At 39.6% G+C, this 27,412-nt stretch overlaps 1 protein-coding gene across 1 annotated transcript; it reads left to right on the top strand.

Annotated features, from left to right (window-relative positions):
- Positions 1-1,647: 1,647 nt before the first annotated feature.
- LOC142596488 (3-hydroxy-3-methylglutaryl-coenzyme A reductase-like) lies at positions 1,648-21,434 on the top strand. Its single transcript, XM_075725611.1, is given in 21 exon segments — positions 1,648-1,688; positions 5,605-5,785; positions 5,787-5,801; positions 6,209-6,320; positions 6,866-6,953; positions 7,056-7,140; positions 9,157-9,262; positions 10,314-10,420; positions 10,852-10,968; positions 11,453-11,604; positions 13,029-13,273; positions 13,412-13,584; positions 14,165-14,359; positions 14,971-15,129; positions 15,289-15,446; positions 16,714-16,819; positions 17,808-17,978; positions 20,380-20,520; positions 20,622-20,780; positions 21,077-21,231; positions 21,380-21,434. Coding segments are annotated over 21 exon segments (2,691 nt in total). The 5' UTR covers positions 1,648-1,677.
- Positions 21,435-27,412: the final 5,978 nt, after the last annotated feature.

Raw genomic sequence — 27,412 nt, 5'->3', positions numbered from 1 at the left:
GATTATACTTTCTTTGTTTTTAAACATGTTAGCCTGGAATTGCTCAGGGCCAGCAAACACAAAATGGCCACACAAAACTGGAACAATGTATTGCAGTCAAGAATAGTGTGTCACACCCGAGTCAGAGTGGGCAATGCCTGCCCAAAGAGACTGAGGAGCCTCCTGTGCTTCATGAGCAAGGAAAAACTGAGCATGCATAGCTAGCATCACAGAAAGTATTTCCTCTTTGGCCAAAAGCCACAAATGTAAGCATATTGCATTTTTTCTGAATGTCAGGGGGCACCACTACTTTCCACAAGAGAGCTGTGAATTATTATGGTATTTCTTAATGCCTTAGTAAAGCACATACGGGCAGTACCACAGGCACACAGTGTGGGTTAGCATCAGTGTGAGCCGTAGACGTACCACGACAGTAAAAGCTTACAAACAGCGCCCCACCCGCTTGCTTGCTTTGCCCGGAAGAACACAGGCACCAACCTGCCAACCGAAGATGAGACAGAGTGTGGTGGGTTTACCCTATCGGACATAGGGGAAGCTTCTAGCAGCTTGTCACAGAAGTCACCCCTGTAGCGCCCCCCCCCAACCTATAAAATAGCGGAGCTCCCGTAGGCAGCAAGAGGGAGTCTGAGCGCGACTCGAAGCGGCCGATCTGTCGGTCGATCAGCATATGTAAATAAGCCGCATCCTGCCGCCCAATCAGGAAATAAGAAGAGGGGAACACGATGGCCTATTGGTGGGTAGTTCATGGCGAGATGGCGTGTTCCCTGCTCCTGATCGAGTCTCAAGCTGTATGGTGTTCGCTGGGTGGTTGCCCCGGCGACGCAGCGAGCGTCATGTGCCGGGCCATCGTCATTGGCTGCGCGATCGGGCGATGGTGGTGGCTGGCGTGTCGTCCCCCAGGTGTCCTTGCTTAGAGAGGAGCGGCAGTCTCAGTCTGCAGTGCGGCGGGAAGGAGTGAAGGTGTAACCTGTGTGCGGCGGTGCAGTGCTAGGGTGGTGAGCGGGGACCTGCGGGGCAAGGAAGGGCATGAGGGCATGAGGGCCGCGTTTGGGTCAGATGCGGTGCGGACAGTCCGCAGTTTCGATACGGGTCCTCTGTGGCTGGGGGTCAGGTTGCGGCTCTGGGCCTTGAGCGGCTCCTCGGAGATCGGCCGGATAACGGTGGCGCGGGGGCGGGCACTGTCGCCATCGCTGCTCCCAGGGAGCGGCGGCCCCGCGTCCCGGCCCGCCTTACCTGCCGCCATGAGTGGCGGGCGGGATAGGTCAGAGCCGCTGTCCCCGTGCCTTCTCCTTGAAGTCGGAGGGCGCGGCCCCGCGTGGTGGGCTGCGGGGTCGAGGAAGGCTGTCCGCGGCACCTGCCACCTGCAGCGCCCCTGGGCGGGCTGCTGTTGCGCGGGCCTCACCAGCTCTCCGCCCGGCAACGCCCGGGGGTTCTGCGGCTGTAGGGAGAAACTCAGCCTTCCCCATGCTCCCCCTCCGGCCCCTGTGCCGGCTTCCAGCGGGCTCCGGACGGCCCCGCTCCGCGAGCGGCCCAGTCTTGGTCATACTGGAGGGCTGTGCCCCTAGCCTTTCGCAAGGGGTTTGAGGGACTACAGTGACCGGCCTGCGCGAGTGTGGTTTCCATTTTTAAAAACAAAAAACTCTACCTGACAGTTTGACGCGGTCTGTGTGATGTCATATGCTTTTCAGGTGAGCTCTGCACAGGTGTTTGCTCAGCTATTTTTGCTACTTGATTCCTTTATAATACTGTAGATATTGCTGAGTCAGCCGACAAGAGATGGGGAACTTGTGCTGATCTAATAGATAGTGTTGCAGAGGATTTCTCTGAGGTGAGAGCTGTGTGACAAATCGTAGGTATTTAAGCCAAATAGTCATACAGTTAAGTGGCAGATTAATGCTGTAAAGCATTACATACAACCAGTCTAGTTTGCTTTTTACATTCTGGTTAAGTTTTTGAAGGGGTTGCAGTTGGGTTCTTTTTGTTTGTATTTTGTTTTGATTCCCAGAATGCATTGCTTTATGTTATAGTCTCCTGGAAATTTTTGATTAAAAACAAAGGCAAGCAGGAAATGAATAGGATTTATAAAACATCCCTTTTGAACCACCATTTTGAAATTTAACAAAATAATATTAATTATAAACTTCAGCTTTAAAGATACAGCTTGAAATTAGCAAGACAGTGTAGTTATAAAAATATTTTTAAAGATAGGAATATGAGCTGATAATATGCATTGAATTTTTTTTTCAGCACTCAGTAGTGCAGAATCAGTACATGAAATCTTCATCAATGTTTTCTAGAAATGCCAGTTGCATAGCAAAAAAGATGCACTTCAGGCAGGTTAAATAAACATGAAGGCTTTAAAGAATCCTTTCAGATTAGGAGTTATTGCTACTCAGTTAACCCCAAGATCAGCAGTGAGGCCTCCTGTATTTCATAGCAGCAGTTAATTATAAAACATTGACTAATAATAGATATTATGGAGAGTTATTTTTGTAATCAAATGAATGCATTTTTCCCTAACTTATTTTTCTGAAGCCATTTTAAACTTACTAATTTTGCTTAGAAATGTGAGAAGTAATATCTGAAGAAAGATTTTGGAATCTTTCTAGATCTAATAACAATTCGTTAATTACCTAGATAATAATTCCAACTGTCAGAATTAGAGTTGTATTACTAATTTTAGGACTGGCAGGACCCTATATAGTCATGTAGTAAGTACTAACTCTGATTTTCCTGAAACAGTGTGGTATTCAAAAGTATTAGTGTTTTCATAGGATATTGCTATGCCTTTTCTATCTTTTGCTTTGTTTCAAAATCTTTGGTACTAAGATATTCCTCTGGCTATGTCTTATTTTAGTTTTCCTAATTAAAAAATACCTTCCATGCTGCTGAGGAAAAACCATAATACCACTTTGGAACAGAACATAAATTTACAAAATAGTATGTAGATTATATTATACAGGGAAAAACTAAGGATAATGTTGACTTTAAAAGGAGATTTTTGTTGTGTGTTTGCTGGGTGGGTTGGTTGGTTGGGTGTTTTTATTAAAGCCTTCTGTCAGGAAATGAAAGAATTTGTTCATAAGGCAGGTAGTCCTCTCAATGATTTCCACCAGTTGGTTCTGTCAGTCATGAAAATCCTGCCACACCTTCACAGTGGAAGGATAAAGAAAAATATATTGGTGCTATTGATGCTCACATGATCGAGACTGGCATTGATATCTGGTATCTTCAGTAACACTAAGGAGATAGATTTGCACTGTCTATTACTCTCTCCATTGAATGACAGCTTCATTTATGATGTCCAAGCAAGAAGTAATACTAGAAAGACTGTCTTCCCAGAAGCCTGACTGTTACTTTTAAGGCACTTTGAAGTGACAGTGTGTAGAGCCCTCAATCCTCTATGGAAATCTCCACAGTACTAGGTTTGTACATGTAAATACTGAACTATAGAATGTCTCTATAAGAGTACTATTTAAGCATCTTTTGAACTCTAGGATATAATTATATAGTTAACATTCATCACAGAGTCTTATAAGTTGTTGATTTTGTGCAGTGAGAAAAACAAAGTCCCAGTACTAATGTATTTCAGAGTGTTTTATGGCATTTTGTTTCTATCTGTGTTTCATGAGTAAACATCTTTGAACTCATCTAAATGTACAACACAGAGCAAATAGATTAGGTTGCAGTTTTTGTACAGAATATCCATGCTCTCAGTTACGTGAGAGAGGTGTGAGAGTTTCTGTTGAATGTTATCTATTGTGGTGGTTTGACCCCGGCTGGATGCCAAGTGCCCACCAAAGCCGCTCTATCACTCCCCTTCTCAGCTGGACCGGAGAGAAAAGATAATGAAAGGCTCATGGGTTGAGATAAGAAGAGGGAGAGATCACTCAGCAGTTACCGTCATGGGCAAAACAGACTCGACTCGGGGAAAATCCGTTTATTACCAATCAAAACTGAGTAGGAGAGAGGAGTGAGAACATTTGAGAGTAATGAGAAATAAAACCAAATCTTAAAACACCTTCCCCCCACCCCTTCCCTTCTTCCTGGGCTCAACTTCACTCCCGATTTTCTCTACCTCCTCCCCCCGAGCAGCGCAGGGGGACGGGGAATGGGGGTTGTGGTCAGTTCATCACGTTGTCTCTGCTGCCCCTTCCTCCTCAGGGGAGGACTCCTCACACTCTTCCCCTGCTCCAGCGTGGGGTCCCTCGCATGAGAGACAGTCCTCCATGAACTGCTCCAGCGTGGGTCCCCCACGGGGTCACAAGTCCTGCCAACAAACCGCTCCAGCCTGGGCTCCTCTCTCTCCATGGGGCCACAGGCCCTGCCAGGAGCCTGCTCCAGCGTGGGCTTCCCATGGGTCACAGCCTCCTTTGGGCATCCACCTGCTCCGGTGTGGGGTCCTCCATGGGCTGCAGGTGGATATCTGCTCCACTGTTAACCTCCATGGGTGCAGGGGCACAGCTGCCTCACCATGGTCTTCACCAGGGGCTGCAGGGGAATCTCTGCTCTGGTGCCTGGAGCACCTCCTCCCCTCCTCTGCACTGGCCTTGGTGTCTGCAGTCCTTCCTCTCACATATTCGCACTCCTCACTCCAGCTGCAGCTTGTGTCCTGGTGTTTGGGGGGGGGGTTGGGGGAGTTTTTTTGGTTTGGGTTGGTGTTTTGGTTTTTTTTTCCTTCTTAAATCTGTTATCCCAGAGGTGCTCCCACTGTCGCTGATGGGCTTGTCCTTGGCCAGTGGTGGGTCCATCTTGGAGCCGGCTGGCACTGGCTCTGTGGGACATGGGGGAAGCTTCTAGCACCTTCTCACAGAAGCCACCCCTGTAGCCCCCTGCTACCAAAACCTTGCCATGCAAACCCAATACATCTGTTTAAACCAAAGGGGATGATTAAATGCATGAGTAACCTGGGAGTTAGTTATGGGTACAAGAGAGCTCTTGCAGAATACTGTATGTGGGAAGGATTCATGTGTTTCAGATGAAAAAAGAACTGTTTTAAATGTGATTAACTTGAATCACTGAAGAATATTGAGCAGAAAGTAGAGAAGACACAATCAGAGGAAGATAACATTGCAGTTCCTGCTGTTGAAGTTGAGCATTACCAACAATGGTTTGTTGGTAATTTATATAGTTAAAATAAAGTTAATAAGTATTTTTGATAGGAAGAGTGAGTAGAAAGAAGTAATGGCATTTAGTGAGTGCTTACATAGAGAGGTGGTAAAAACAAGAAGTTGGAATCAAAGCGGTATTATCAAAAATTGTGTGACAGGAAGATACTAAGAGATGTTATGAAAGTGGTGGAGTCTTGCTAGTAAGACTTTGAAGAAACAAGGGAGATGTGTATTAAAAAAAAAGGATTAAGAAGGCAGGAGCGGATCATATTGTGTTTCAGAAGATTAGAAAGGAATGTGTTTTACATGGAAAGTTGAAAGGTGAAGATGAGTTTCCTTACTCATTTGTTACTTAACTGGTTTTGATTTGTTTGGTTGTTTTGGGGGTTGTTTTGTTTTGTTTTCTGAGAGATGAACTTGCAGATATTTATATAGCTCTCTCCTTTTTCCCTGAATCTTATACTTGCTTATATGAAATATTCTTTTGTTGCAGGTTTGCTAAGTATAGAAAAACAGTCTTGAAAATGTTGTCCAGACTCTTTCGAATGCATGGCCTTTTTGTAGCCTCTCATCCATGGGAAGTCATTGTGGGAACAGTGACTCTCACTATCTGTATGATGTCCATGAAGATGTTCACTGGGAATGATAAGATATGTGGCTGGAATTATGAGTGCCCCCAAACTTGAAGAAGTAAGGATTTAAGTTCATGTTATAGTACTTACTGTTAATCTGTAGATGAAGGGTTTTCTGTAGAGTAAGATCAGGTTGTGATGTATTAGGAGGAAAGTAGCTATGCAGAAACTTCTTTATTGCCTTCTTTTCCCATGCTGAATATTAAAGCTGGATGCAAGCAGTGATGTGCCTACAGAAGGTTTTCATTAAACCTAACTTTCAGTGGCATGGTATCTAGTGAGCAAGCATTTGATATTCATATTGTTTGCAATATTTTAATCTTTTTAAGAGAGACTAGCAGATACTTATTTTATTCCAAAGCTTTATTATTAGTGCAGCTTCACAATGGAATTTTTTTGTTACTGAAACTTAACAAGTTACTACTTAATGTAAAAGCTAACTAAATCACTTTGTATTTCAAACAGGATGTTCTGAGCAGTGACATCATCATCCTGACAATCACACGCTGTATAGCAATCCTTTATATATATTTCCAGTTTCAGAACCTAAGGCAGCTTGGGTCAAAATACATTTTGGGTACTGTATCTGATTTTTTTTTGTGTGCATTTTAATTGTTTTTTAAATACAAATTGGTAATAAATATAAGAGTTTTAATACTTATGTACAGAACAAGGTTATTTTAATTTTTTGCTAGATAGCAGAATAAATGTTCTGCATAGATCAAAGTGCAATTCTTTTTTTAAGAGAGATTGTGTAGGATTATGTAAACATTGGAAATGTAATTATTGAAATAATTGTTTATTGTGTGAAACCCTAAAAATATAGAGCTGTTTAAGCCAGTTTTCATTTTTGCTGATAAGTGAGAAGATTTGTGGCTTTTATTTCTCACAGTCTTACTTTGAATGCAGTACACACTTTAGATTTATATATCTGTATAAAAATAGCATCCTCATCAGTTTGTATCTCAACTGCTTTTTATGCACTCTGAGAGATGAGAATTGTCATTTGTTTGCTTCAGAATTGATTTAAAGGTATAGTGTTTCTTTTTCCTTTTTTCTTTTTTTTCCCTCCTTTCTCTCCTAATATATATATATAAAAAATAATTATTTATTTATTTTAAGGTATTGCTGGCCTCTTCACAATCTTCTCAAGTTTTGTTTTTAGTACAGTGGTAATTCACTTCTTGGATAAAGAATTGACGGGTTTAAAGTGAGTAATGAATTGTTATTCTGGATTTCTTGCTTGAATTTTTTTTTTTTCCTCTACAATAAACCTTGAATTTTACTCTTAACATATGCTTCTCCTTTTCAGTGAAGCTCTACCATTCTTCCTGCTTCTGATTGATCTTTCAAGAGCAAGTGCATTAGCCAAATTTGCGCTCAGTTCCAACTCGCAGGTCAGGGTTTTTTTTGTTTTAGTTGGGGTTTTTTGGTTGGTTGGTTTTTGCAATGGAGCTTCTGAATTTAATATTCAAAGATGAATAATCCAGGTGGAGAGACATACAGGTGAATACTGTATTGGTGATATATAAAAAGGATCAGACTTAATCCATATTCTATATTCTGTGTTGTCTTTTATTCAGATCAGTGTTCAAGTGAATAATAACACCTTAAAATTAGCGTGCATAATCATGTGAGCCAAGCTAACTGTACGTATGAGTACTTTATAGGTTCAGAACTTTAAACAGCAATGCTTATGGCTCTATTAAGGAGGCTAGAGTTCCTAGACTGAAGTCTTCCATTTATTGATAGAAAAAAGTTAATTTGTAGGGCTCAGGAACAGTATATAAATAGACATTTGATGTTATAATACTGATACAGAAAAAAGCAGACAAAAATCTTAGCAGAACAAACACGGCATATGTGTAGATAGATACATATTTAAGCTCTAATGCAATTAACACAGCACAATATGAAGGATTGACAGTATATCTTGCCCATCGTACATTGGAATGGTCATTTCCTAATATTCTAAGTTCTGAAATAAAAGTATTTTTAGTGAAATTAATTTATACCTACAAAATAATGTATGTGGTAATTGAGCATAATTGTGACAAAAATACAGTATAACATACAGTAATTATACTATAACATATTGTATATATGAGTATATTGTACATTCTATATGCAATAGTAGTGTGTTATATATTATATAATAATTACAAGCACATAATTTTTTATTTATTTTCAAGAAAGTATTTCACAAATAGGTTTTCACCACAGCTTCTCTCCCGCTCCCCCCAAAACCACCACCAACAACAAAACAGCAGCAGACCTCTAGAGTTTTCCATGCCTGGCTTCTGGAAGAAATCCCTTTCTCCCCAGGGGAAAGTCTTAGTGTTGTTTATGTCCTCTTTTACAGCTGAGTCTAGAGAGTTAAATAATTTAAAAAAAAAAAAAAAAAAAATTAGGGTACAGATATGTGGTTGCAAGAACTTTTGAGATGCCATGACATAAGTGGCTTCTGTTTTATGTCTTAAAATGTAGAAGTCCTGTTCTTCTGAATGTACTTTAATTAAAGTCTGTGCCCATCAGTGTTGTAGGACCTTAGAATACTGATGAGCCAAAGGTAGAGACTTACAAAATTAAATAACCTTGTTGTGTTAATAAAGACTATCAAAGTATAATAGCTTATGGGAAACTAAGCAATTAAATAATGTATTCTCTCATAATAGTTTCTTTTCAACATCTGTTTTATAAGGCCTTATCACCTGTTGTGGTTTAACCCCAGCTGGCAACTAAACACCACCCAGCTGCTCACTAACTCCCCCCACAATGGGATGGGGGAGAGAATCAGAAGGGTAAAAGTGAGAAAACTCATGGGTTGAGATAAAGACAGTTTAATAGGTAAAGCAAAAGCCACGCACGCAAGCAAAGCAAAGCAAGGAATTCATTCACTGCTTCCCATGGGCAGGCAGGTGTTCAGCCACCTCCAGGAAAGCAGGGCTCCATCACGCGTAACGGTGACTTGGGAAGACAAACGCCATCACTCTGAATGTCCCCCCTTCCTCCTTCTTCCCCCAGCTCTATGTGCTGAGCATGACGTCATACGGTGTGGGACATCCCTTGGGTCAGTTGGGGTCAGCTGTCCCGGCTGTGTCCCCTCCCAACTCCTTGTGCCCCCCAGCCTGCTCGCTGGTGGGGTGGGGTGAGGAGCAGAAAAGGCCTTGACTCTGTGTAAGCCCTGCTCAGCAATAGCTAAAACATCCCTGTGTTACCAACACTGTTTCCAGCACAAATCCAAAACACAGCCACATACTAGCTACTGGGAAGAAAATTAACTCTATCCCAGCCAAAACCAGCACATCAGCATAATATGACTCAATTTACTAATTATTTACTAATCATGTTATGTGCACTCCCTTACTTTGGTTTTTGTCTTTATGCTAATGTACAGAAATTTTTATTTTTAGGATGAAGTAAGAGAAAATATTTCGCGTGGAATGGCAATTTTAGGCCCTACATTTACACTGGATGCAGTTGTGGAGTGTCTTGTGATTGGTGTTGGTACTATGTCAGGTGAGACCTTTTATCATTGCCATCATTCCTGTTAACATCTTAAAGCAGCTGCTAAAATTTTCTCTTGGGAATTCTTAAAAATGAATGATACTTTCAGTACATGCATACCTATTTCATATTCTTGCAAAAACTAGTGTTTCTAAAAATGACTCCAGGTGAAGGAAAGTTATTCTAGTTCAATTAAAAATAACCAGTCCTACTGTGTTCCCCCCCACCTTTTGATCTTCAGTTCTGTGTGCAGTAGCAGTTGTCTTTCCTTACAGTTAAATGTAATAAGCAAAGGATTTTCATGTGCAAATAACTAATTTATTTGTAAAATAAATTGCAGTTCCATAGTACTTACTAAAGTGGGGGTTTTTTTTTGTCTGTCTGTTTTTTAATCTACCTTGCATACCTTAAAGGCATCTTTCAAAGCATTTGCTTTTTAAATTCTTTTGGACATTTGGGGGGGAGGGAAATGTGTGTTAATAAGCTGTTTTCCTGTTTACATCTGGGGGGGGGGGGGAAACTCTGTTGGTGTAGCATGTAGTTGATTTTTTTTTTAATGATTTATACTGTTAGCTCTTTCATCTTTATTAAGGGGGTTCTGTAATGCATGTATGATACGGCATATCGACTTTTCCTGGATACCAGACTTGTGAAAGAGTAGGTGGGGCATATACAGTTTTATTCCCTGAATACTTAATTGGCAATCTTTCACAAGGGATTTCAATACATAATGTTGGGTAATTGTTCTTTGCTTAGATAAGGGAGGAGTTTCAAGGTTTCATTGTGAAGCTTTAAAATCTTAGTAAACTGTAATTATTTCTATATTTATTTAGATTTACACTTTTAAAATTTTCTGTAAATACCATAAATACATATTGTGCTTAGAATAAGCTAATACAAAATGAGTAGGGCTTAACATGCTTGGTTTTCTTTAATCTAGACAGTTCCCTCTATAGTCTGCAGTGTCAGTTTAATGGTTTCTTTCTTACTTCTGCAACGCTTCTTCAAGTATATAGAAAGCCTGATGCATATTCAAATGTTAAACTTTTTTTTTTTAATGTAGGTGTACGACAACTTGAAATTATGTGCTGCTTTGGCTGTATGTCTGTTCTTGCCAACTACTTTGTCTTTATGACCTTCTTTCCAGCTTGTGTGTCCTTGGTATTAGAGGTAAGACCAACTTCAAGACAACATCAAGCTTAGTATTCAGACCCTGTGCTTCTTGTAGGCTATGCATTTCTTCACTGAGGTATACACCAGCATGTTTGTCTTCCTTTTGAGGTGAACAGAGGGAATGCACAGAAAGAGTTATGGTGGCTCAGCTGATGGACGGTGACTTGTTAATGCCACTGTAAATGAGTCGCACTCAGTAGTATGAGTTCTGATCTAAAGCAGAGTAAACAAATTCTATTTTAAATTAATGGCTGCCCAGGGTTTTTCACTATTTAAAGTCTAACATAGGCTAAACAGTAGACTGTAGGCTAACTCTTTTGTTGGTAATTTCTTAATGATCAAATAAAAATACAATGTTTAAGCTCACTTGTTGGTTCTTCTAATACATACTAAATAGGGCCTATTTCTTAATTTTGTTATTTTTGCAGCTTTCGAGAGAGAGTCGTGAAGGGCGTCCTATATGGCAGCTTAGCCATTTTGCTCGTGTTCTGGAAGAAGAAGAAAATAAACCAAATCCTGTAACACAGAGGGTCAAAATGATTATGGTTTGTGGCTTTTTTTTTCACCTGTAGTTATGCAATCAGTAAGATGTCCTGGTGCAATGAATAAAGCTTTTGTTTTCTGTAGACTTGTGTTCTGCATCCCATTAGTCTAGTTTACAGTGGTAATTTTTAATAACCTCCCCTGTATCTACACCTAAAGTCTTCCTGCGTATGCCACTTCTGTGCAAAACACTCATGGCTTTTTAATGCATACTAATTCTTTTCCTCTTATCCCTACAGTGCCCTCAGCTTCTTCTGCTTATTACTTGAGCCAAGAGGAAGGATGTGGTGGGACAGGTTCAAAGCTATGAGTGTTATGATTGGCCAAAAATGGTGTTGATGAGAGGTGTGGAAAATCAGCCTTTAGCTTTAGACTTTTGAGGCATGGGAAACAAAACAAACAAACAAACAAAAACCCTAAAAGTTTAATCTTGGTAGGTTAGTTACAGTTGAAAGAATTAATATTTGTTTTGTGTTTTTAATACAGTCGCTGGGTTTGGTTCTTGTTCATGCCCACAGTCGCTGGATAGCGGAACCAGCTGCTCAAAACAGTACTGTAGAAAATGCAGTGGGATTGGATGAGAATGCACCGAAGAGAATTGAACCTAATGTTTCATTATGGCAGTTCTACCTTTCTCGGTAGGCGACCTCACAGAAGAGAAGTGTATTTCCTCTATTAGGGTCTATTCGCCAGTGCTGCTAAGCTATGGTCCTAGGGTACAACACTTGTAAACTTGCAGATCTGATCACTGTAGGATTTCTTGGAACAGGAGATGACATTGCATAAGAAATATTTCAATATTATGCTGTTTGTTCTATTTCCTTGAAGTAATAAGAACATGATTAGGAGCCAGCTGTCCTGTATGTATCATAATGCTATCTTTTCCCACTAGCACTGACGCCTTTCAGAGCATGCTGGAAAATAAATTTTCTGACTGCACTAGAGTAATTATTTATGCAGAGCTTCTGACCATTCACATACAAGTGCAAAAGCCATGTCATTATTGCTTTTCCTTCAGCTCAACTGAAGTTAGCGGCAGCTGTGGTTCCATGTTACTTCTGAAAACTCATGTCGTGGTTTAGCCCCAGCCAGCAACTAAGCACCACGCAGCCACTCGCTCGCTCCCCCTCCCCCAATGGGATGGGGGAGAGAATCGGAGGAGTGAGAGTGAGAAACACTCCTGGGTTGAGATAAGAACAGTTTAATAATTGAAATAAAGTAAAATAGTAATGATAATAACGATGATGATAATATACAAAGCAAGTGATGCCCAATGCAATTGCTCACCACCCGCCGACCGATACCCAGACAGTTCCCGAGCAGTGTTCCCTGCTCCCCGGCCAACCCCCCTCAGCTTATATACTGAGCATGATGTCATATGGTATGCGATAGCCCTTTGGTCAGTTTGGATCAACTATTCTGGCTATGCCCACTCCCAGTTTCTTGTGTACCTGGCAGAGCATGGGAAGCTGAAAAGTCCTTGACTGGCATAAGCAGTACTGAGCAACAACTAAACCATCAGTGTGTTATCAGCATTCTTCTCCTACTAAATCCAAACCACAGCACTGTGCCTGCTACTAGGAAGAAAATTAACTCTATCCCAGCCGAAAGCAGGACAACTCAGAACTGTCTCTTAGGTTCCCCCCCCCCCCCCCCCCCCCCCAGCAGTTCAACTTCCATCATAGTAGTCATTATTGGTAGAAGATGATAATTGAAACATTCTACTTTATCGTTAGGAGATAGGTGTTAAACCAATTTGATGTATCTGTTAAATAGTGAATATTTTCCAGTCATTTCTCTTACTGGGACTGTTTTTTTAACTAAGATTTAGAAAATAGTTAATGAAATCTACAAGTTCTTAATATAAAGAATGATTTCTTTAACCTACCCTAACCTAGCATACTTGAATGTCCTGCTCAAAATGTCTTTTGACAGGAATTTCAGTAACTGTATAAATGATGATCAAACTATTACCCTTTCTAAAGCAAAGGGATGTCAAATGTTGTTATAAACAAACAAATTGTATATACCATGTATTTACTTTTTAATTTGTCTTTTTTAGAATGGCCAGTATGGATATTGAACAAGTAATCACTCTTGGATTAGCCCTTCTCCTTGCTGTGAAATATATTTTCTTTGAGCAAGCAGAGACTGAATCCACGCTCTCACTGAAGAATCCCATAACATCACCAGTGATGGTCCAGAAAAAGGTCCCCGAGAACTGTTGCAGGAAGCAATCTGGACTTCTGAAAAACAATCAGATATCTGACACAGTAGAAGCAGCTTTAGTTCCCAAAGATGGAAATGGTAATTTTGAGCATTTTAAAGTCTGAACCTATTCCTGAATATTTGGAATAAATAGTGAAATCTGTGTTAGCATGTCGTATTTGGAAAAAAATTTAAGATTTTTGTAAACCAAAGTTCATTTTAATTGTCTTTATGCAGCTGAAGTCATAAAACCTGTATTAGCAGAGTCATCAACCAATGCTAAATTTGTAGTTGGCAGTTGCAACCCTGTGGAAGCTTCTTCATTTCTTAATAGAAAAGAGGAAGAAGTTGAGTTACCTAAAGAACCACGTTCTATTACGGAATGTGTTTGCATACTTGGAAATGCAAAGGTATGGAAAAATAACTTTTTTTTTTTAACCTCTACTGCAACATCTGATTTAAAAATTCTTACAGTTCATTTTCCAGCTTTTAAATGATCCTATTGACCGTAATGTTATTCTTCAGAGAATTATATGGCTTTAATAACTTGGGGGGGAGACCAAAACAAGGGGGAGAAAAAAACCCACACCCTTTCATAAGTCACTTCTGCTCCAGACAGTTTGTTGCATTTTTTTCTTCAATACAGATAAGAAAAACAGAGGTGTATGTTTTTTGAAGTTGTAAAAAATAATCCTTTATTATGAGTCTCCCTCTATCCCCAAGATTGGGGGGGGGAAGCAGTTTCATCATTCATGACATACCAACTAACTGAAGCTTCATCGTGCACGCATATAAGTTTGGTGTCTGAGTAAAAAAAATTTTTTTATCATATCCTGTCCTACTATAAAACCTGACATTGGCAGTTGGTTCCTTTAGATGTTCTCTGATATTGTCAAAGTGAAGTTGTTAACCCTTTTTCATTTGGAAACATTTAAAATTATTTTCACCAAGAGAATCTATACTTTCTCTCCCCACCCTTTACATTTCCAGAAGGGAGCAAAATTCCTTACTGATGCTGAGGTCATCAGCTTAGTTAATGCTAAGCATATTCCTGCATACAAACTGGAAACTGTGATGGAAACTCAGGAGCGAGGTGTGTCCATTCGCAGACAGATGTTATCCAAGAAACTCCCTGAACCTTCATCTTTGCAATATCTTCCTTATAGGAACTACAATTATTCTTTGGTAAGTAAAAGGCATACAAGCAAAACTCACTGTAAAACCATTTTCCAAATCTATGAAATATCTGCTCAAAGTGATGTATATGAATTAACAATGAGCTTGGTCAAAACTGATGTAGAAGAGGGGGGGGAAAATAAAGCAAACATAAGGCACTATCTCTTATTGTCTTTGATGTTTTTAAACCTAGAGAGGTAGGTAAGTTTTATAGCTTACTCAAAAAATATTTCCTACCAAGGTATGCAGTTGCCTTATCTCCTGAATGCAGAATTCTATTCATACCGAGCCTGAGTTCAGCTGAATGAAAATATTACCTTGAGCTCAAGTTAAAATGGAAGATTATTTAAAATCAATTTAATAGTATTAAGCACTATTAAGTACAATTAATTTAAGACTTAATAAGATACAATAGGTCTGCTAAATACTAGACTTTAGCAGTATTAGCTGTTGATACCTGTAGCTGTAACTTTTTAAGGTGCCAATTGGTTGCTTTATGGGTAGGGTTGTGGGTTTTTTGCTAAGATACCTTGTTGTAGTCACATGCATAGTATGTAGCATGATGTACTATATTGCTGTACATGTAACCTTAATGATACCTTTTCTATTATTTTTGTAAGGTTATGGGAGCTTGCTGTGAAAACGTGATTGGATATATGCCTATTCCTGTAGGTGTAGCAGGACCGCTATTTTTGGATAACAAAGAGTTTCACGTTCCAATGGCAACAACAGAAGGATGTCTTGTAGCGAGCACAAACAGAGGATGTAGAGCAATATGTGTAAGTATTGTTTGACTAGCTTGAAAAGAATTTCTATATTATAAAACATATTTGGGGGTGATAGAAGGTGTGTGGGTTTTTTGTTTGTTTTTTACTTCCTAAAAACTAAAATTTACTTTCAGTAATCTTAATTTGTTTCCCTTCTGCTTTGATTTTTAGCTTGGTGGAGGAGCAAGTAGCCGCATTCTGGCAGATGGAATGACTCGAGGACCTGTTGTAAGGCTGCCCACTGCTTGCCAGGCTGCAGAAGTGAAAGTTTGGCTTGAAAGCCCTGAAGGCTTTAAAATAATGAAGGAAGCTTTTGACAGCACAAGTAGGTTAGTACAATGGCTATTCCAGTCTTATTTCTCGATATAAGACTTCCTATGGATGGTAGAAAGCTCCTAACTGTATTTCTGCATACTGCAATACAGGAAATTACATGCTCATTTGAGCTATCCTATGTAGTGTGAATCTAAGAAAACAAAAGTCACTCTGGCTATATACCAAGGCTAGTAATAAACATTTTCCGATGATAAGTGGTAAACAACTAGATCATAGCAACAAATACATTTGCATTGAGTAATACTTAATACATAATTTTATCTAAGCATTTAAAAATAAACATAAAAGCTTATTTGGATTTATAGTAGTTATTATGTAAAAAGTAATTATTAACATTAGTAATATTATCTGAAAGGCTAGATTCCAAACTTTGAATTAATTTGTGAGGTTCCAGAGAATACAGGATAAACTAATGCTAGAACTGAAATGCTTAAAAAATGTAAAACAGTATTAAGACTAAGTTTATTCCAAGCCCTAGAGTTTCTTCTAAGACTTATGATTACCTGCTTTCTTTAGGAAGATTTGGAAAGAGATTTCTTTATAACATGTTTCTTACCAATCTTACAAGTGTCACCCAAGGACATATGTATATTTTGGTGAGAATCAATTCATGCCACTGCTTAAATGCAGCGTTTCCTGTTTTTTTTTTGTTTGACTCTTACTCTGCATGAATAAAGCTTTGACTTGTGGAGCTTGCACTGTTGTTGAAGATAGCATGGGTTTTGCCTTGCTGTAAAACTGACATAAGAATTTCCAAAAGCCTCATTTTTAGTTTATACCTGGTAGTCAGATGTTTTAGGGAATACAAAGGAGTTAAATTTACGTTAGCACTTTGGGATATTTTATTTCATGAAGTCCAGGGATAGAAAACATAAAAAGGCAGTGAACACTTTTAAAGTTAATGTTTTAAAGTATAGTTTTTACTTCCATTAAAAATAATCCAGCCACCAAGGCAGGAAACATGAAATTGCTACTCTCCCCTTAATTGGTTTAGTGGTGGACTTGGTAATGTTAGGTTAATGGTTGGACTGGGTGATCTTAAAGGTCTTTTCCAACCTGAATGATTCTATGGTTCTATGATTTACTTGAGAGAACTATGTGCATGGTAGCTGTGATGTTTTTTGTCCTGCGCTGAGGGAGGAGTACAGATAGCACAGTGTAGTTAACAGTGCTATCTGCAATGATTTACTGTCACTTTGCCACTTAAAACTAATTTAATCTTTTTCCTTGAGGATTGTAAGTAATTAAATTTTCTTGCAGGTTTGCCCGCTTACAAAAACTTATCATCAGTTTGGCTGGTCGTAACCTTTATATCCGTTTTCAGTCTGGAACAGGGGATGCAATGGGAATGAATATGATTTCAAAAGTAAGGTCCAGTCCCCTTAAGTCTCTCCAATAAATGTGTATTTCTTTTAAAAATAAACAAATTGTATCCTACCAGTCTGTGACTACCTGGCATGTGAAGACAGAAAGACAAGACATAGCGCTGTTTGCAGTACTATAAAATAACAAAAGTGTTTGACCTTGTCAAGTGTAAACAAGAATAGGATGAGCACGATGAAAAAAAAAGGTTAAAGTAACTTTGCATTTTAATTTTTTTAATTTATTTTTTAAACAAAGTATTCTTGATAATATGGAAGTTGTTTGCTCTGTTGTTTTGGGCCAAAGATTTTTATCCAGCAGTAATTAATCTGTTACTGTGTTTATCACCCCTTGTAAATAAGGGATTAGACATCTGGTGAGTGGCGGCAGGGGGGGTGTTCTCTAGTTTTTGTTTGGTTGTTTTTGGTTTTTATGCAAACAAGTGGAAGAACCTGAGATATGACCCATGGACTGGGGGGGTGCTTTGTGCTGTTTGAGGCAAATTGTATATAGAATAGGCAATCAGTATTAAAGTTTGTCAGAACCATTACATAAATGGGTCTGACCATAGACAGGTACTAAATATAGCAGACCTTTTGTCTGACTTCCTAGTGTAGAGAAGCTCTTTCCGCTACATCCAAAGTGAATTCATTTCATGCCTGTAGTGTCTGCCTTGGTTCACGTTGTATCTTCATGGTAAGCATATGCCCATTCACCTAGAATGTATCCAGAGAGTCCATATGTACTGGGAAGAACCAGTTATTCCCCATATAATTCCCCAAGTGGTTAGAAAAAGGGTAGTGATAGATTTTTTTTTTAATTTTTTTTTCTCTCTCCTGTTTCAGGTTCCTTCCTGAAATCATGTTCTTTTCTTCAGCTGTAAATGATGATCTGATTAGACTTAATCTAATCTTGCTGTTCCACTATTCTTGAGTAGCTTGTTTTACAACCATAATGATATACTAGCTCTGTATCTGTTTCTTTTCTAACAGGGTACTGAAAAAGCACTGGCAAGGTTGAATGAAGAGTTTCCTGATCTCCAGGTTATAGCTATTAGTGGTAACTATTGTACAGACAAAAAACCTGCTGCTATAAATTGGATAGAAGGAAGAGGGAAGTCTGTTGTCTGCGAAGCAGTTGTTCCAGCCAAGGTTGTTAGAGAAGTAAGTGTCTGCTTTATTTTATTTCATTTGTTTATAAAAATGCATACATTTTACAAAACTGATACATATCTTACATCACAGATATTAACTGTAAGCTGTGTTCCATGTAAGGATGATCCCTATGTGTATTTTTAGACTACTGCTGTAGGATAAGTCATTTTTCCTGAGAACCTCTTACAGTAGATATTTTTTTTTTCCTTTCACTGTCTCTTCTAAGATAATGTGCTATATATTTAATGACAGATATCTAGTTGAAGGCATTAGGATTTTCACTTTTTACCTTTGAAAAAATTATGCCACGGTTTGGTTTGGGTTTTTTGTTTGGTTTGGGTTTTTTGTTTGGTTTGGGTTTTTTGTTTGGTTTGGGTTTTTTGTTTGGTTTGGGTTTTTTGTTTGGTTTGGGTTTTTTGTTTGGTTTGGGTTTTTTTTTACACATGGAGTTTTGCCTGACGTAATACCTAGTCATTTTGATCATTTCACCCACTTATTGTCTCTTGCACGAACCTGGCATTCTCTTCAAAGTTTATATGCACCCCGCTACAATGAAAACAAATAATCATAGAATACTTTAGGTTGGAAGGGACCTTGAGAGATCGAGCCCAACCCCCCTGCAGTAAGCAGGGATTGAACCTGTGAACTTGTCATTATTAGCACCATGTTCTAACCAACTGAGCTAACCTGGCTGGTCATCAGGTGCTTCACTTAATTCCAGAGCTGCCTTAGCTTCTTGCATGATGAAGGGTAACCTTTATAATCAGTGCCAGTCCTAGCCCCTGGCAAACTTGTCCTACATCATAAGGGCTATCTTAGATTCTCTTCCACCTGAGCTCAGAAGATTGGCTATGTGTGTCAGACCAAATCCATTGCCTGTTACCTACCTGGTTGCCAGCACTGGCCATGACAGACAATATCTAGGGAGGAGTTTACTACACCATACTCAGAATAGACTTCCACCAACGTGTTCAAGATTGTGTGAATTGGTGCTTTAGTATTTAATGGATCCACCCCCCCCCACACCCCCCCCCCCAAGTAATTTGTCCAGTCCCTTCTGTGAAACTACGTAAACTTTTAGTACTAATATACTGAGCAGAATTCCACAGTGTAGCTACACTTTGCGTGAAGAACTACCTCCTTTTTATTGTTGATATCATTTGATGATGCCCTAGTTTGTACTGGAAGAAATACTTAAGAGTCTTATCTTCTTTCTACCGCTCAAGATTTTATAGCTCTAACAAAGTTCTTCTACCTTCCCAGCTATTCTAATTTTCAGACTGAAAAGTAATAGTTTCTCTATGAGGAATGAGTAAAAAGACTATCCTAGCATGTCTTTGAACATCCTTATCTCTGGATCTTTTTCAATTCTAAAATTCTGTACACAGAGTTGGACATAGTATTCAAAGCGTGTGTATGTGCAGGCTGGATTTATACATTGGCATAATTATGTGTTTTGGTTTTGCTTCCTAGTAGTTTCCTAATTTTCAAATTGTTTGCATTTTTACTGCTGATTCAGTGGCAATATCTATTATAACCCCAAGATTTACTGCTGATTCAGTGGCAATATCTATTATAACCCCAAGATTTCATTCCAGAGTAATAATGGGGAGCCCATCCTTTGGTAATTGGCATTGATAGCTTTTAAGTAAATTTGGGATGTGTTTTCCCACCCCCCCAACTATGTACATCACTAAACTTACTTACATTGAACTCCTAATATATTAAACTTCATATTTTTGTAAGTATTGTAGACTTTGTGCAGATCTGTCATCAGTTGCTGTTCCTACTATACTGGAATATCTTAAATTTTGTTCATAGCACTATCTTGTTTGTTCTCTTTGATTATTTTTATACTAAATTCAGTGTAAATCTCTTATCTGAAGGTTTCAAAATACAGTCAGTATAGTATAAATGTCATTTAATTTGATATTACTGTGCACAATGTTTATTTAGCAATGTAGCACACCACTGTGCTTAAACTCTTCAGTTTAGCTCCATATTCTTATGCAGAGCAAAATTGGGGAGGGTTTACTGTCTGGAGCAACTTGGGAGGACAGTTGCTATCATGTCAAGGTGAATAAATGGGATATTTCTGCCAAGTTGGTTTTGTTTGTTTCATACTGAAGATAAAGAAGAATTTGAAATGGAAAAGGTAGCTGATGAATTTTTCTTAAAGGCATGTGCAAGTTCAAATCCTTTGCACTGACTTTTCCATTGCTACTTGGATGATGCGGTCTGGTTTTGAAAGGGCTCCTTTTGAACAAAAATAAAAGTAGGTATCTAGGACAATGATTGAGTCAAATTCCATATGGAAGCAAACAAGGGGCGGGGGCTTATTAAACATGAAAGGAGGTATTTCTACTCCTGCCTAAGGAATGGTGTAGTAAAAGTGTATCAATCTGTCTAGGTATTGAAGACAACTACAGAAGATATAGTTGAAGTCAATATAAACAAAAATTTGGTGGGTTCTGCGATGGCTGGTAGCATAGGTGGCTACAATGCACACGCAGCAAACATTGTGACAGCTATCTACATTGCATGTGGTCAGGTAGGCTTGTTTTACACCAACTCAGTTTTTCTTTAATTCAGTAATTCTTAACCAAACACTTAGTTGAGTTTTTTGTTTTGTTTCTTCTTCCTGATCTAAAGGATGCTGCACAGAATGTGGGCAGCTCTAATTGCATCACTTTGATGGAGCGAACTGGTTTCACCAATGAAGACCTGTACATCAGCTGCACGATGCCTTCTATAGAAATAGGAACTGTTGGCGGAGGCACCAACTTGCTTCCGCAGCAGGCCTGTTTGCAGGTATAAAGCAGAAAGTTTAAAGCAATTTAGCTTCCTAAATCAAAGCTCGCTTTCATGTTGTGTATGTTGTGTCCAAGTAATGTGGGAATGGGGCTTCTTGAAATTTGGTGGATTTGACATGAAAACTTTAGAATTATCTAATTGTTTTCATATATCTAGTTTTTAAAGCTCAAGACCTTTAATGTTAAAGAGACTTAAAGCTAGTTGATTGGATATAATTTGGAAAGACTTACTTTAAAATTTAGCATAAATTTACTTAGATTTCATAGCATAATATTGCATATTTTTCTCTTCAGATGTTAGGGGTTCAAGGTGCAAGCCAAGATAACCCTGGTGAAAATGCCCGTCAACTTGCTAAAATTGTATGTGCTACAGTGATGGCAGGGGAATTATCACTAATGGCAGCTCTTGCAGCTGGGCATCTAGTTAAAAGCCACATGATTCACAACAGGTAAGAAATAGAAAAATTCATATCTTTCTCTGCAGTTCTGTCCTTCCAAGTACACAAGATTCAATAATAATTACATGAATAATTGTAACATATAATAGCAGTGTATCATTTTAACTGTCTAATGTAGTTATCTTACTGTTTTTATTAGGTCAAAAATAAATCTACAAGATCTTCAAGGAACCTGCACTAAGAAGGCAGCTTGAATACTAAAGCAGCTTTGAAATGAAGAATTGTTCTAGCAACTGACCAGGTGCACAGGGGGGAGGGGAGAGAATCTGTGAAGTTTAGAATGAAAATCACCTTCAACTCAATGATTTCTGTGGAAGATAAACTGAGAGATCAATGGACTTGTGTGAGACTACTTATGCCTTTGACCTTCTTCAGTGGTTAGAGATGACTTCATGAAAGAAGTCCTGTCAGATGTCTTGAATATGGCTTTGGAATTCTTACTCTTGCGCATCATTTTCTGAAGGGTCTGTCTTATGTTTTTACAGGTTGAGATTATTTTGACTAATAAGCTCCTGGTAACTACCAAGGTGAAAAGTGATGTAACGTACTTTGTACTGGGGGGGGGGAAGTTGGTCTAAACTTGACTTGAATGCATTGGTCCTTGCCATCTTTATTTTCTGTTTAGCCAAGTATGTTTTTTAAAGTGATGGCAAGCCTAATCACTTTCCATGAACTCCCAATTTTAATTTTGTTTGCATGTAAAAATTAGGCTTTAAGACAATTTTATTGAATCGTATTAGTTTTATAGAAACCTCTATCTATATGTAGTACGTACTTAGCTGAAGCAGCAGCAATTTAGCATTCAGTGTTTTAACTCCACAATTTAGGTTATTCCTTCATGGAAAAATTGTGACCTACAAAGTGCTGAACTGTTAAATATAATCTGTACTGAAGTAGGGAAAAACAGTGCTTTCAAGTGTTTTGTCATTTTGTTCAGGTAGAAATAATAGATTTTGAAACTAGTAACTCCAAAAAAACAATTACAGGTCAGACAGCTTTAGTAATTTAAGCAAATGAAGTTTCTCAAAATTGTTTGAATGCACTCCTATAAAAAAAAACCACCAACAAAAAAACCAAACACAAACCAGGAATCAAGAACAGATGTTTACACTTCTATTAAAAGAAGTCTCTTAAGGTATAGTGTGTTTGTATATTCCTAATTTTTTTTAACTGTTTGACACTTATTCCCCAGGAACAGGTGTGTATCCACTGCTTAAGCTGAGATAAAATGAAGCCAGAAAATCCCACTGTTCTTTAAAAGGAATTAAAACATAAATACTTCCCCCTAAAAAAGAAAGTTTAACACTAGGTTTTTTATGTTAAGAAGAAATCTTATCCTTTTTTCAATTAAAAGTACTAATTAAGGGAATTTGGTGAAATGACATGTTAAGGCAACAAGCAGTTTTTGTATTACAATACTGTACTTGGACTAGTGGAGCAGTCTCAGGTGTTCTTAATGTAATACAGAAAACCCAGGTCTATTCTGGTTTGATTCACCTTTGGGAAGATTGCTAAAGGCATCACCCTGCCTAGTTAATCACAGAAGGAAAATTGTTAATATGCTTGATGATGTGTTTTTTTTTTTTTGTTTTGGTTTGGGGTTGGTTTGGGGGGGAGGGAATCAGTGGATTGAACTGGGTTTCTTACAGGAATGCAGCAGCGTTCCTAAAGGGGTGACTAGCAGAGGTGGGGTTCTAATGTGCAAATTTGATATAAATAATGATGGGTTGTTTTGTAGTACATCAACACACTAATATCATTGTAATGAGCTCATAAAGCTAATGTGCAAACATGAAGACATACTACATGCTGGATATGTTATGATAGCATGTAAATATCATTAATGTTTATCTTCCTGCAGTATTATTGCTAATAGCTACCATTTTATTTAAGGAAAGTGAAAACTACTTTGTTTTCTATGTTCATTCAGTGATCTTACTGAAAGTAACACTGTACTAGCAATAAATGGTGGTTCAGTGTTTATTTTGGTGGATTTAACTGACATTCTGTCTTGCAGAATTAACACTTTGTACTATTACTAAATTGTATACATTTTGGTACAGAACTACTTTTTCAGTTTGAGTAAAACAATGGAAAACATTGGCTTAATTGTGATATTTTAAGCTTACTTCATGGCTTAGTGAAATATCTTAACATAAAATAAGAGAGTTAAGGAAAATATGACTAGCATACAGTACTAAATACAGCAGGGATATGATACCAGAACCTCTTGCCTTGTTTGCAGAAGCCTGTACACATTTATTCTCCTTGAAGCTGAATTATGCGGTTTGCCCAAATGGGAGAACTAATTCACTTCACCATTAGTGATACCGTCTGTTGAGGCCTATTTGGGCATTTCTCCTATCTTCCAGAAAATTCTTGAATTATACTTTTGATAGTTTCTCACATATCCCCCAAAAACAAAGTTTCAAAGGTGCTTTTTAATTTGTTAACTTGCTACCTGAATTTTAAACACTGCTTTCACCAGGAAAATGTAATTTTTATCAAAATACACAGTACTGTATATTCTTGCAAGACAGGTTAAGCTGGAAGAGTAAAAGAACCTGTTGGTACCACATCAAGAACTGTTTGAAATTCTTATCAGAACTTTTAATATCATAGTGCATGTTAGCAGTGAAGTGGTTAAGCTTTCAGTCAGTACCCCACTACAAATCCTGGAAGCTATCAAAAATTTGGAGCTGTAATCTAGGATAGAGATTCACCAGCCCATGACTGCATTTCCTGCCCCCCCCCCCCTTTTTTTTTCTCCTCTTCTCCTCACCTCTAGTTCAACTCCCATGTTTGATCTTGATAACGTCCATCAGTCTGTAATCTGACATACAATGCAGTCTGTATTATCTCACAGTCTCGTCAGCACTACAGGTTTTGTACCAGAATCAGAGGTTACCGTTTCATATGTGTTAGAAAGTTTAGGGAACTGAAGGGTTCTTATTTCCCTGCATACATTAGAGTATTTCTACATCACTGCAAAATTTGTGTAGCAAGACTGTTTCAGTACAAGAAGTCCTGTTTGTTTTGAGTCCTTGGTAAAACCAAACCAGCTGACTGGAATCAAGTTTCTAGAGCTGCAGCAACCTAAATGCTATACTATTACAATTGATATAGTTTTTCAAATATTTTAAAACTGTAAAAAAAAAATGGTATATTTGACTTGGGTGTAACTAGTTTGCTTCTCTCTCTCTACCTAGATTACCTTCTTCCTTTGGTGTCCTGAATCTACTTTCCCCCACTGCTACACACCAGTCCTATTCCTGCTGTCTCATGTGAAAGTTTCAGAGCTGTGAGGCTTGGAAGTTATGCTGCTCCAGCTGTATCTAATTATACAATTTTTGTCCACTTTGATTTCTCTCAGCTAGCTAGCTTATAGAAGAGTTCAAGTATATCCAAGCTCTGGGTGTGTCAATATATAGCACTGTTTGGACAATTTCCATTCTTGGCATAAACCCTGCTCATAAGGCAAATACAGCTCTCGGAAAATTTGGTGGACAGCCCATCCTCCTGCTCCTTTCAGCTGCCTTTTGGGGTGGAGTGAGAGCTCTTACTACTCACAGTGCTTTTAAGATACATCATCATCTTATCTCCATCTCTTCTGGGACATAGCTTACCATCTTTGAGGTTTTGTCCTTTTCCCTTGCTCCCTTTTGGCTTTGGCTAGAGAAGGCTTATGCTGCACAATGACACCTGCTAAAACAAGGAGATGATGGTTTGGCTTCAGGTGGTGTCCTTGTTATAGCAAGTTTCTCTGCTCCACAGGTCCTCTCTATTGCCTTGGGGGAAGTTCATATTACTGGCAGGTGCATCTTGCCTTACTTAGATGGCAATTACAGGGCCATGCATCCAGTGAACCTCCTAGTACTGACAGTTCTGTACCTTGTCTTCCTGGCTACAGATTACTCCTGGCCCCAGAGTCACCTTGAACCATCCTCTGGGAGGAGGCCTGCCTCTGAAGCTAACCTTATCTCTACAGTACTCTAGGGATTTTGCAGTCTGTTATACAATGCAAAATTAACTGTTGTCCCATCTTGACCATTGGTTTATGTTCAGTCAGCTTCTTAATCTACTCAAGGGCATAATGGAGGCTTTTTAGCCCCAGCTTTTATAGGTTCTTCCCTAATTACAGAACCCAACAGCATTCCCACTAGGACTCAGGCTATCTAAAGAAATGTGTTGGGTTGATCCAGCTGCTTGCTTACCCCTACCCCAGCAGCATGGGGGAGAGAACTGAAGGGTAAAAGCAAGAAAACTCATGGACTGAGATAAAGACGGTTTAATAGGTAAAATGAAGCTGTGCACACAAAGCAAAATAATTAATTTATTCACTACTTCCCATCAGCAGGCAGGGCCTCAGCACACTAACAGTTATAGGGAAAGACAAATGCCATAACCACAAATGTCCCCCCAATTCCTCATTCTTTCCCTGAGCTTTTGGTGCTGAGCACAAGGTGTGGTGGGTTTGACTCTGGCTGGATGCCAGGTGCCCACCAAGCTGTACTATCAGTGCCTCCTCAGCTGGATGGGGGAGAAAAATATGATGAAAGGCTCATGGGTCAAGATAAGAACAGGGAGAGATCACTCGGCAATTACCATCACGGGAAAAACAGACTGGACTTGGGGAAATGAATTTACCAGTCAAATCAGAGTAGGATAATGAGAAAATAAAAACTAAATCTTAAAACACCTTCCCACCACCCCTTCCCTTCTTGCCAGGCTCAACTATACTCCTGATTTCCTCTACCTCCCACCCCTGAGCAGCGCAGGGGGATGGGAAATGGGGGTTGCGGTCAGTTCATCACATATTGTCTCTGCTGCTCCTCCCTCCTCACACTCTTCCCCTGCTCCAGCATGGGGTCCCTCCCATGGGAGACAGTCCTCCAGGAACTGCTCCAATGTGGGTCCTTCCCACGAGCTACAGTTCTTCACAAACTGCTCCAGTGTGGGTCCCTTCCACGGGGTGCAGTCCTTCAGGAGCAGACTGCTCCAGCGTGGGTCCCCCATGGGGTCACAAGTCCTGCCAGCAAACCTGCTCCGGCCTGGGCTCCTCTCTCTCCATGGGGCCACAGGCCCTGCCAGGAGCCTGCTCCAGCGTGGGCTTCCCATGGGTCACAGCCTCCTTCAGGCACATCCACCTGCTCCAGTGTGGGGTCCTCCATGAGCTGCAGGTGGATATCTGCTCCACCGTTAACCTCCATGGGTGCAGGGGCACAGCTGCCTCACCATGGTCTTCACCAGGGGCTGCAGGGGAATCTCTGCTCCCCTGTGGGCCTCCATGGGCTGCAGGGCACAGCTGCCTCAGCAGGGGCTGCACCAGGGGCTGCAGGGGAATCTCTGCTCTGGTGCCTGGAGCACCTCCTCCCCCTCCTTCTTCACTGACCTTGGTGTCTGCAGTCCTTCCTCTCACATATTCTCGCTCCTCTCTTCTGGCTGCTGTTGCACAGCAGTTTTTCCCCTATTCTTAAATATGTTATCACAGAGGTGCTCCCACTGTTGCTGACTCGCTTGGCCATGGGCGAGTCCATCTTGGAGCCGGCTGGCATTGGCTCTATGGGACATGGGGGAAGCTTCTAGCAGCTTCTCGCAGAAGCCACCCCTGTAGCACCCCTGCTACCAAAACCTTGCTATGCCATGCAAACCAAATACATATGGTATGGAATAATCCTTTGGTCAGTCTGGGTCAGCTGTATCCCCTCCCAACCTCTTGCCCATGCCCAGCCTACTCACTGGGGGGGAGCACAGTGGGAAAAAGCACAAAAAGAAAACCTTGGTGCTGCACAAATACTGCTCAGGAATAGCCAAAACACTGGTGTGTCATCAACATTGTTAGCCAAAAATTCAAAACACAGCCCCATACAGATTGCTATGAAGAAAATTAACTCCATCCCAGCCAGAGCCAGTACAAAAAAGAAAAAAAATCTAGGTCTTGGCACCAATATCTGTTGAGATCCACAACAGCCAAATAAAGACCAGCTCTTCTGGAGAAGAATTGTACAAGGTCAGTTCATTTTCATAAGCTGTAACACCAGCATGAAATAACCGTGCCATAAAAATTAAATCACACTGAGTTGGAATGATTCACAAAGGGATTGCGTATATAGGGGATAAGGAGGACCCTCCTGTTGAGTCACGAGGTTCAGAATAGACCCCCTTGCTTTCT

This window comes from Pelecanus crispus, chromosome W, assembly GCF_030463565.1.
Source record: "Pelecanus crispus isolate bPelCri1 chromosome W, bPelCri1.pri, whole genome shotgun sequence".
Classification (NCBI taxonomy): Eukaryota; Metazoa; Chordata; class Aves; order Pelecaniformes; family Pelecanidae; genus Pelecanus; species Pelecanus crispus.
The sequence above is the reverse complement of the archived record's forward strand: the minus strand, read 5'-3'. Positions and strand labels throughout refer to the sequence as shown.